The sequence below is a fragment of the Amblyraja radiata genome, chromosome 24, assembly GCF_010909765.2.
Source record: "Amblyraja radiata isolate CabotCenter1 chromosome 24, sAmbRad1.1.pri, whole genome shotgun sequence".
Taxonomy (NCBI): Eukaryota; Metazoa; Chordata; class Chondrichthyes; order Rajiformes; family Rajidae; genus Amblyraja; species Amblyraja radiata.
In genome coordinates, this window is record NC_045979.1 from 10,756,380 (window position 1) to 10,767,673 (window position 11,294).

At 52.8% G+C, this 11,294-nt stretch overlaps 1 protein-coding gene across 1 annotated transcript in view; it reads left to right on the top strand.

The window, feature by feature from the left end:
- LOC116986764 (probable E3 ubiquitin-protein ligase makorin-1) overlaps positions 1-9,359 on the top strand; it is a 29,900-nt gene extending 20,541 nt beyond the window's left edge. The window contains exons 7-8 of the mRNA XM_033042412.1: positions 5,204-5,333; positions 8,345-9,359. Of these exons, the coding sequence (XP_032898303.1) occupies positions 5,204-5,333; positions 8,345-8,530 (316 nt within the window). The 3' untranslated portion in view covers positions 8,531-9,359. The remainder of the gene's footprint in view (positions 1-5,203; positions 5,334-8,344) is intronic.
- The last annotated feature ends 1,935 nt before the right edge of the window (positions 9,360-11,294 follow it).

Consider the following 11,294-nt stretch of genomic DNA (forward strand, 5'->3'; position numbering starts at 1 on the left):
GCTCCCTCCTCACTGCCCCACCCTCCGTCCCCCAGTGCCATGCTCCCTCCTCACTGCCCCACCCTCCGTCCCCCAGTGCCATGCTCCCTCCTCACCGCCCCACCCTCCGTCCCCCAGTGCCATGCTCCCTCCTCACTGCCCCACCCTCCGTCCCCCAGTGCCATGCTCCCTCCTCACTGCCCCACCCTCCGTCCCCCAGTACCATGCTCCCTCCTCACCGCCCCACCCTCCGTCCCCCAGTGCCATGCTCCCTCCTCACTGCCGCACCCTCCGTCCCCCAGTGCCATGCTCCCTCCTCACTGCCCCACCCTCCGTCCCCCAGTGCCATGCTCCCTCCCCCAGTGCCATGCTCCCTCCTCACCGCCCCACCCTCCGTCCCCCAGTGCCATGCTCCCTCCTCACTGCCCCACCCTCCCTCCCCCAGTGCCATGCTCCCTCCTCACTGCCCCACCCTCCGTCCCCCAGTGCCATGCTCCCTCCTCACCGCCCCACCCTCCGTCCCCCAGTGCCATGCTCCCTCCTCACTGCCCCACCCTCCATCCCCCAGTGCCATGCTCCCTCCTCACTGCCCCACCCTCCGTCCCCCAGTGCCATGCTCCCTCCTCACCGCCCCACCCTCCGTCCCCCAGTGCCATGCTCCCTCCTCACTGCCCCACCCTCCCTTCCCCCAGTGCCATGCTCCCTCCTCACTGCCCCACCCTCCATCCCCCAGTGCCCTGCTCCCTCCTCACCGCCCCACCCTCCGTCCCCCAGTGCCATGCTCCCTCCCCCAGTGCCATGCTCCCTCCCCCAGTGCCATGCTCCCTCCTCACCGCCCCACCCTCCGTCCCCCAGTGCCATGCTCCCTCCTCACTGCCCCACCCTCCGTCCCCCAGTGCCATGCTCCCTCCTCACCGCCCCACCCTCCGTCCCCCAGTGCCATGCTCCCTCCTCACTGCCCCACCCTCCGTCCCCCAGTGCCATGCTCCCTCCTCACCGCCCCACCCTCCGTCCCCCAGTGCCATGCTCCCTCCTCACCGCCCCACCCTCCGTCCCCCAGTGCCATGCTCCCTCCTCACTGCCCCACCCTCCGTCCCCCAGTGCCATGCTCCCTCCTCACCGCCCCACCCTCCCTTCCCCCATTGCCATGCTCCCTCCTCACTGCCCCACCCTCCGTCCCCCAGTGCCATGCTCCCTCCCCCAGTGCCATGCTCCCTCCCCCAGTGCCATGCTCCCTCCTCACCGCCCCACCCTCCGTCCCCCAGTGCCATGCTCCCTCCTCACTGCCCCACCCTCCGTCCCCCAGTGCCATGCTCCCTCCTCACCGCCCCACCCTCCGTCCCCCAGTGCCATGCTCCCTCCTCACCGCCCCACCCTCCGTCCCCCAGTGCCATGCTCCCTCCTCACCGCCCCACCCTCCGTCCCCCAGTGCCATGCTCCCTCCTCACTGCCCCACCCTCCGTCCCCCAGTGCCATGCTCCCTCCTCACTGCCCCACCCTCCGTCCCCCAGTGCCATGCTCCCTCCTCACTGCCCCACCCTCCGTCCCCCAGTGCCATGCTCCCTCCTCACTGCCCCACCCTCCCTTCCCCCAGTGCCATGCTCCCTCCTCACCGCCCCACCCTCCCTCCCCCAGTGCCATGCTCCCTCCCCCAGTGCCATGCTCCCTCCTCACTGCCCCACCCTCCGTCCCCCAGTGCCATGCTCCCTCCCCCAGTGCCATGCTCCCTCCTCACCGCCCCACCCTCCGTCCCCCAGTGCCATGCTCCCTCCTCACTGCCCCACCCTCCGTCCCCCAGTGCCATGCTCCCTCCTCACTGCCCCCCCCTCCGTCCCCCAGTGCCATGCTCCCTCCTCACCGCCCCACCCTCCGTCCCCCAGTGCCATGCTCCTTCCTCACTGCCCCACCCTCCATCCCCCAGTGCCATGCTCCCTCCTCACTGCCCCACCCTCCGTCCCCCAGTGCCATGCTCCCTCCTCACCGCCCCACCCTCCGTCCCCCAGTGCCATGCTCCCTCCCCACTGCCCCACCCTCCCTTCCCCCAGTGCCATGCTCCCTCCTCACTGCCCCACCCTCCATCCCCCAGTGCCATGCTCCCTCCTCACCGCCCCACCCTCCGTCCCCCAGTGCCTTGCTCCCTCCCCCAGTGCCATGCTCCCTCCCCCAGTGCCATGCTCCCTCCCCCAGTGCCATGCTCCCTCCTCACCGCCCCACCCTCCGTCCCCCAGTGCCATGCTCCCTCCTCACTGCCCCACCCTCCGTCCCCCAGTGCCATGCTCCCTCCTCACCGCCCCACCCTCCGTCCCCCAGTGCCATGCTCCCTCCTCACTGCCCCCCCCTCCGTCCCCCAGTGCCATGCTCCCTCCTCACCGCCCCACCCTCCGTCCCCCAGTGCCATGCTCCCTCCTCACCGCCCCACCCTCCGTCCCCCAGTGCCATGCTCCCTCCTCACTGCCCCACCCTCCGTCCCCCAGTGCCATGCTCCCTCCTCACCGCCCCACCCTCCGTCCCCCAGTGCCATGCTCCCTCCTCACTGCCCCACCCTCCGTCCCCCAGTGCCATGCTCCCTCCCCCAGTGCCATGCTCCCTCCCCCAGTGCCATGCTCCCTCCTCACTGCCCCACCCTCCGTCCCCCAGTGCCATGCTCCCTCCTCACCGCCCCACCCTCCGTCCCCCAGTGCCATGCTCCCTCCTCACTGCCCCACCCTCCGTCCCCCAGTGCCATGCTCCCTCCTCACCGCCCCACCCTCCGTCCCCCAGTGCCATGCTCCCTCCTCACCGCCCCACCCTCCGTCCCCCAGTGCCATGCTCCCTCCTCACTGCCCCACCCTCCGTCCCCCAGTGCCATGCTCCCTCCTCACCGCCCCACCCTCCCTTCCCCCAGTGCCATGCTCCCTCCTCACTGCCCCACCCTCCGTCCCCCAGTGCCATGCTCCCTCCTCACCGCCCCACCCTCCGTCCCCCAGTGCCATGCTCCCTCCTCACCGCCCCACCCTCCGTCCCCCAGTGCCATGCTCCCTCCTCACTGCCCCACCCTCCCTTCCCCCAGTGCCATGCTCCCTCCTCACCGCCCCACCCTCCCTCCCCCAGTGCCATGCTCCCTCCCCCAGTGCCATGCTCCCTCCTCACTGCCCCACCCTCCGTCCCCCAGTGCCACGCTCCCTCCTCACCGCCCCACCCTCCGTCCCCCAGTGCCATGCTCCCTCCTCACTGCCCCACCCTCCGTCCCCCAGTGCCATGCTCCCTCCCCCAGTGCCATGCTCCCTCCTCACCGCCCCACCCTCCGTCCCCCAGTGCCATGCTCCCTCCTCACTGCCCCACCCTCCGTCCCCCAGTGCCATGCTCCCTCCTCACCGCCCCACCCTCCGTCCCCCAGTGCCATGCTCCCTCCTCACCGCCCCACCCTCCGTCCCCCAGTGCCATGCTCCCTCCTCACTGCCCCACCCTCCGTCCCCCAGTGCCATGCTCCCTCCTCACCGCCCCACCCTCCGTCCCCCAGTGCCATGCTCCCTCCTCACCGCCCCACCCTCCCTCCCCCAGTGCCATGCTCCCTCCTCACTGCCCCACCCTCCGTCCCCCAGTGCCATGCTCCCTCCTCACTGCCCCACCCTCCGTCCCCCAGTGCCATGCTCCCTCCTCACCGCCCCACCCTCCGTCCCCCAGTGCCATGCTCCCTCCTCACCGCCCCACCCTCCCTCCCCCAGTGCCATGCTCCCTCCTCACTGCCCCACCCTCCGTCCCCCAGTGCCATGCTCCCTCCTCACCGCCCCACCCTCCCTCCCCCAGTGCCGTGCTCCCTCCTCACCGCCCCCACCCTCCCTCCCCCAGTGCCATGCTCCCTCCCTCCCCCAGTGCCATGCTCCCTTCCCCCAGTGCCATGCTCCCTCCTCACAGCCCCACCCTCCGTCCCACAGCGCCGTGCTCCCTCCTTACTGCCCCTCCCTCCCTCCCTCCCACAGCGCGGCGTTCCATCCACACTGCCCCTCCCTCCCGCCCACACACTTCCCATCGCGGTCAAAGTAATACGGCCAACTCTCAACACCGTGGTAAAATAATTCAATCCCACTTACAGACCAGCTGCTGATAAAGTTATTCAGGGTCATTCTCCAACTTCGCATTCCTGACAACAGCTCAGAAACCATAGACTTCAATGCACATAGTTCTGGAATTTACTCTGAGTAAATGAAGGACCAAAATTGCAAATCCCCCCCTGCCCACACACCCCGCCCCCATGACAAATCTTGCTAATCTAATTGATACCTCCTTCATGTGTGCACGTACCAACTTCCTTCTGTAGTTTAACCTTTTCACATAATTGTCTATTTAAATCTAATGGATTGGCTTCCACCAGTGTTTCTGCTGTGGCCAACAAACTTTGTTCTGGTATTTTTTTAAATCACTCTCCTAAATTTTTCCTTTCAAATCCCTCAGTAATTTCTTCATTGCTCTTAACTTTTTCAAGGTCCTTTGTTAATCAGTGCGGGAGTTGTCTATTATCCTTGAACGTTAAATTCGCCATTCAAACTACGCTTTCTGCATGTGTAGGGAGGAACTGCAGATGCTGGTTTAAACCACAGATAGACACAAAAAGCTGGAGTGACTCGTGTCTCCAGAGATGTTATCTGACTTGCTGAGTTACTCCAGCTTTTTGTGTCTATCTACACTTTCTACTTGCTGTCTCCAGATGATCAGTTTCTCCACAGTGTAGGTTTGTGATCTCATTACTGGGCATAGGGCATCCAAGAACTAGATGCATTTTGTTTGTTTCTTCCTTCAGAATTAATATGCGTTTCCCTACTTGTATCCTCTGCCTATAGGGTGTCCACAGTTGGAATGGTGTTCAAGGATCTATTGTCTGCCATATGGGGAAAATTAACAGTTTTGAAGACCAAGACTTCAGATTTCCCCACTACGAACACTTTTCTTTGACCCTGCCCCATGCACAATCTGCTTCATTGTACTCAAAATATTGGAATATTTGCTCGGACAGAAGCACTTAAAGAGAAGGCAAAAGGATTTTACCTTAAATGTAGAATTGAGTTTGACAACAATGAATTGCTGAAGCTTACTATTTTGAGCAACATGAAAGTTTGTTTCAGCAAAGAAACGTTATTTTGCACTTCAGAACTTGGCACAGCATGTTGGTCTATGAAACGAGTTAAGTTTTGAATCCTATTTCTGTCACACAGTTGATTTACCTCTACAATGGCTTTTTTTTCCACAGAAAAATAAGATGCAAATTTTTTCTGCAAAGTAACGGAAAATGCCCGTTTAAATCGGAATGCATATACTTGCATGAGTTCCCAGAGGGATATCGGCCGCCTCGACATCAGCCAAGAAGGCGCAATAACCATGTAAGAGAATTCTACATAAGTACTTATTCTATTACATATTGCTTAATTCATTTATAGATTGGGGTGGGAGATTGCAACCTTCACGTGGTCCGCCCTGTTTTAACGAATGCATTCAACCTGGCGTGCGATCAAATAAGATAAAATAGAACAAGTTGTCCCACAACTTTAGTTTGTGCACGCCATACGCAAGAAGAAGATTTATAGATAAACCTCTAGTCTTCAAGCAAGTTAGAGTAAAAATAATTTTATGGTATTATGTTTTCCAAAAAAGACCAAGTATGATAGTTTTCGTCATCTTGTTGAAGCCAGTTAATTGAATGACCTAAATCTTATCCAAATTAAACAGCAACCAGAAATAGTTAACGACAGCTAGAAGATTTCACAAGAGTTGATTTCACAAAAAATTGTAGTTTGGCAAGTGCGGGTGATGGGTAAATGGTACTTGCTACAAGTTATGAAATCTAATTGCAAATGCTAGAAATCTCAGAAAATGCTGGAAAATCTCAGGGTAGGTCACATCTGTGGGAAGAAAAACGGTCAATGTTTTGGGTCTTTCAAATGACCTTATTATAAAGTAGAATGAGGAAGGTCAGCCAGGTGTATGTTAGAACAGCAGTCTTGGGATAATAAAATATGGGGTTTAAATTATTGATGTTATAGAGATAGGCAGTCATAGAGTTGTACTGCATGGGAATGGCTCTGTGGCCCAACCTGTCCCATTTGCCTGGTACACAAAAGGCTGGAGAAACTCAGCGGGTACAGCAGCATCTATGGAGCGAAGGAAATAGGCAACGTTTCGGGCCGAAACCCTTCTTCAGATTGATAGGGGGTGGGGGGGAGAAGGAAGGAAAAGGGGAGGAGGAGGAGCCCGAGGGCGGGGGGATGGGAGGAGACAGCTCGAGGGTTAAGGAAGGGGAGGAGACAGCAAGGGCTAGCAAAACTGGGAGAATTCAATGTTCATGCCCCCAGGATGCTGACTCCCCAGGCGGAATATGAGGTGCTGTTCCTCCAATTTCCGGTGTTGATCACTCTGGCAATGGAGGAGACCCAGGACAGAGAGGTCGGATTGGGAATGGGAGGGGGAGTTGAAGTGCTGAGCCACCGGGAGTTCAGGTAGGTTATTGCAGACTGAGCGGAGGTGTTCGGCGAAACGATCGCCCAACCTCCGCTTGGTCTCCCCGATGTAAATCAGCTGACATCTAGAGCAGCGGATGCAGTAGATGAGGTTGGAGGAGATGCAGGTGAACCTTTGTCGCACCTGGAACGACTGCTTGGGTCCTTGAATGGAGTCGAGGGGGGAGGTGAAGGGACAGGTGTTGCATTTCTTGCGGTTGCAACGGAAAGTGCCCGGGGAGGGGGTGGTACGGGAGGGAAGGGAAGAATTGACAAGGGAGTTGCGGAGGGAGCGGTCTTTGCGGAAGGCAGACATGGGGGGGGGGATGGGAAGATGTGGCGAGTGGTGGGGTCACGTTGGAGGTGGCGGAGGATTATGTGTTGTATTTGCCGGCTGTTGGGGTGAAAGGTGAGGACTAGGGGGACTCTATGGGGGTCCCATTTGCCTGTTTGGCCCATATTCCTCAATTTTGTCTAGGTACTTGTCAGAATGTTTTTTTAAATGTCAATTGTACCTGCCTGTACTATTTCTGGCAGCTTGGTACACCCCTGTGGATAAAGTAGCCCCTCCGGTACCCTCTAACTGTTTCCCCTCATGTTAAATCTATTTTTAGATTCTCTCTCTTTCCCCCCCCCACATACACATAAAAACACTGGCCATTCACCTTACATATGCCCCCCCCCCCCCCGCATAATTTTATAAACCTACATTTTGTCATACCTCATCCGAATTTGAGCCTTCCAATCCTATTAAAAACATCTTTGTGAACCATTTCTGCACCCTTTCCAGTGATGATATCCTTCTTATCGCTAGATGATCAGGAATGCACAAAATACTGTTGTCCATTTGTAACACCATCATAACTCTTGTACTAAGTGGCGTGGCCCTGACTGATAAAAGACCAGCATGCCAGATACTGCCATCACCGTCTTGTCTACCTGTGTTGCCGCTTTTAGGGACTATGTACTTGAACCGCAAGGTGTATCTGTTCTATAACACTCCTTTACAGATGCCAATATTGTAGCTTGACTCTGATTTTAAGTTGAATACGATTTGGCTCCGTTTCATCCGTTCTCTAGGTAGAATTTAATGGTTGTGGATCAGAGATTTACTTGATTGGGGAAATTTCTGCTCACCCTGTAGATGTTCCAGTAGTCTGTCAACTTACAGATAGTGAAGAGATCAGAGGTGGTGGCCATAGCAGTGTTCATCGTCAGATATCTTGTATGCTCACCCAGTGCAGTTTGATATTTTGGGGGGATTTTATTTTTGGTTATTGCCAAATTGTGTGTTTGAGAAGACTGGCTTGTGGCACTTTGGAAAGGTGCCGCAAAAGTAGGGATTCCCAAACTATGTATCTCTCTATGGTAACCATAGATAATGTTTTGGCTAAAGGTTACTTCCTAGACAACTTACCGTGTGGCTATATATCATATGCAAACGTCACCGTATTATACTTTGGAAAGCTAATTCACTAGTTATGACTAGTAGAGGCCTGGATATTTGGTTTGCAAGCAAAAGGCATGAGCTCCATCTTTATAAATGTTGGCATTTGAGTCTAGAAGCAAGGAAATACTGATTTTTATATTTGCAAAGCATGTAAGATGATCCAGATGTTATTAACCTAAATTATGCCAAGAACTGAGGATTTCTTGAAGATGGAATTTCTAAACTTGAAGTAGAGAAGGTTATGGGAATATTTTAACGGTTGAAGATTAAGATTTTTGCTGGCAGATTGGAACATTTGCTGATGGCATTATGATTAGCAATGAGAAAAATTCTAAATGGTAAAATGATTTAAAAAAAATTGCCTGTTTGACTTTGGGTTAAACATTATTAACACTGTACATTGATTTTTTAAATCTTGGTTTTAACATTATCTTGTATATACCCACAGCCTTCGTTTGAATTTACATGGAACGACGATTATGATGAGGAGGACGACCTGGAACGTGCCCTTCAGCTTTTTGGTGTGCTTTCCCTTGACTTTTTAGAGAATGCTGGCTTTTTTTATGAACTTTTTGATTCTGATCTGTCTGATTTTAGTCTGGAGGATGATTTTGATTCTTCTGATGATGATTAACGGTGCAATCAAAGTCTCAAGGTGGTGTGTAGTGCTATATTAATGCATGTGGCTGGTGACAATGATAATGGTCTACGTTACCAATTTTGGCAGTGCTATTGTAGATAGCAGGCTAAGCCATACAGTTAGGTATTTGTAATAAGTCTATTTACACTGGTTTATTATGTTGGTAAATTTGAATTATTTCTCAGTGTAGTGGCACTGTAATCTATTAAGCTACCTTGTTTAAAACCTACCGTTGCTCAGAAATTCAAGTTCTTTAGGATGAAGACTTAACACTTGTGAATTGAGTGGCACATGTGATATCTCAATGATTTGAACAATTTGTATTGTGATTTTTTGTAAGATGGATTTCTAGGATTGCGATGAATTCCATGATCACTGCTGTTCACTGGGGAATTGGCTATTTGTAATATATGAACCTTGTAAATATGTGCTAGCAAGTTGCTGTAGTGATACTGAGTCACTACACCAAAGTTTTAAAGTTAAATAATGTAGATTTGAAATAACTACAATTTTGCTTCCTTTTATAGGGCAAAAAGAATCAAAGGAAGTTTAACATTTTGTAACCTGATCAATAATGAGCTATTAATAAAATTAGTGAGGATATTTTTTAAAATTTGTACTAATGTCAAAATAAAACAATTTGTCAATAGATGTGTTCCCGTATTTTCTCTTCCAGGATGTATTTAAACAAATTGCTGGAGTAGGCATCTAAAGTATGCAATTGAGCTAAAGTTCTGGTTTAAAGCTTGAAGCTTTACAAAAAGCCTTTCCTTACCACCACTGTACCTTGAGCAAATATCCAAAATAAAGCTGAACCAAACCATTCAAGCTTTTAATTTTAACAAAGACAAGCTTTCCAAGCACCGCCTGTATCCCCTCCTTCAGCTCACCTGCGGTTGCCTCTGTCTCCTTTTTATCCTACCATCGAGGACTTGAATTCCAGTACTTCCCTCTGCGTTGTTTGCACTTTAGACTTAATTCCTGTAATTTTTGTAAGTTTTAAGATATTGTTTGAAGAGCAAGTACTTGCATGTATGCATGCTTTTTGTGCTGGGTGCACAGGAAATCCCATTTGCAGACATCTTGCATTTTCTTTGTTTATTAAATGCCATAGAATATTTAAATTTGGAAAACTGCTTAAAGGTACATTTAAGAGCAAAAGCAGTAACAAAGGAGAGAATAGCCCCCCCTAATGACTAACATGGTCACTTGTGTGTCAAGCCACTGAAAATGCGTGTTATATTTGCATTTATTGAGACGTTCATAGAAGCGAAGAATTTGAAGGAAATGTGTTGAACCAGATCTGCACTAAGGAATGTTAAAGTGAATAAACCCTTTTAGCATTCTCAATATCGTTGGGCATGGGATTTTGGGAAATACATGGCAGAAATATTTGCATTGTTTTTAGCTACAATGGAGTACAGAAAAACTAAAGGGTTGTTAAACAGAGTTCTTTTGTCAATCTAAAGTCAACTTGACTCAAACACTTGTAGCTGTTGAAATCGATTCTTTATTCAACTGAGACTAGTCTCTGAACCTTCCAACACAGAGCTGATGCTCTGGGGCGGGTCCAGAGAGGAGTAATTTTGATAGAACTCATGTGAGTCCTTCTGGTGATTTACAACATCAGTCACATGATACCAGTCACTGGACCAATAGGGTCAGGACAGTCCTTCACTTTCAGCCAAAACGTGGCGAGCTCTTGTTCCATGAAGTCACTCTTGAGCTGCGCATCTTCACGAATTCGGTAAAATTCAACCTTCGCAGCCATGGCACCGTCTTCAACGGAAAATGGTTGGACGATCCACTCATCACGAGAGTGGTCGGTCCAGTCCGGGGAAGTAACGTTTGATGGCTTCACTAATTGCAGAAGCTGGGTTGAGATCTCCACGTGGAAGTGGCATTCAGCATCTGGCGTAGAGGTGGGCAACTGTCTCCTCTCCACAGCAGCCGTCCCGAGGGCAGCGTGCGCTGGTAGCGATGTTCCGATGGTGCAGAAAGGATCTGACTGGAAGGGCTCCCCTTACCGCCAGCCAAGCCAGGTCCAAGTGCTTGTTGATGAGTTCTGGCGATGAGGCATTCTGCCAGGCAAGCTGGGCAGTCTGCTCTGGGAACCGCGCCACCTGATCCATGGAGCCCTTTTCCTGCAGTGCCTGCAGGACGTTTCTGCTGACCACTGCCCGATGGACATGTGGTCAAAGGTGTTGGTCCGGAAGAACCTTTCCACAAACGACAGATGGGGCAGCAATGTCCAGCTGACTGGCACATTGCATGGCATCTGTGCCAGGCCATCCTTCGCAACACCAGGGACAGGTAGAACCTCAGCAGGTACTGACACTTGGTGCCCACGTGCCTTGGCTCTACACTCCGCCTGATGCAGCCACACACAAAGGTGGTCATCGAGGTGAGGGCCACGTTGGTAACGCTTTTACCCCTGTTGTCTGCTGACTAGTGCATTATGGCCCGTCGCACCCGGTCAATCCTCGACCTCCAGATGAACTGGAAGACGGCTCGGGTGATCCCTGTGGCGTAGGAGGGAGAGACAGGCCACACTTGTGCCAAGTACAGCAGCCCTGAGAGCACCTCACATCTGATGACCAAATTTTTCCCCGTTCTGCAAAGATTCTCTCATTGCTGCAACTTGTAAAAGTTTACAAGAGTGGGAGGGGGAGCTAGACAAAATAACAATTGTAGCACCTGAGGGCTAATCTATTTGATCTTTGCCACCATTTACATGCTCTATCCCCATAATCCCGAT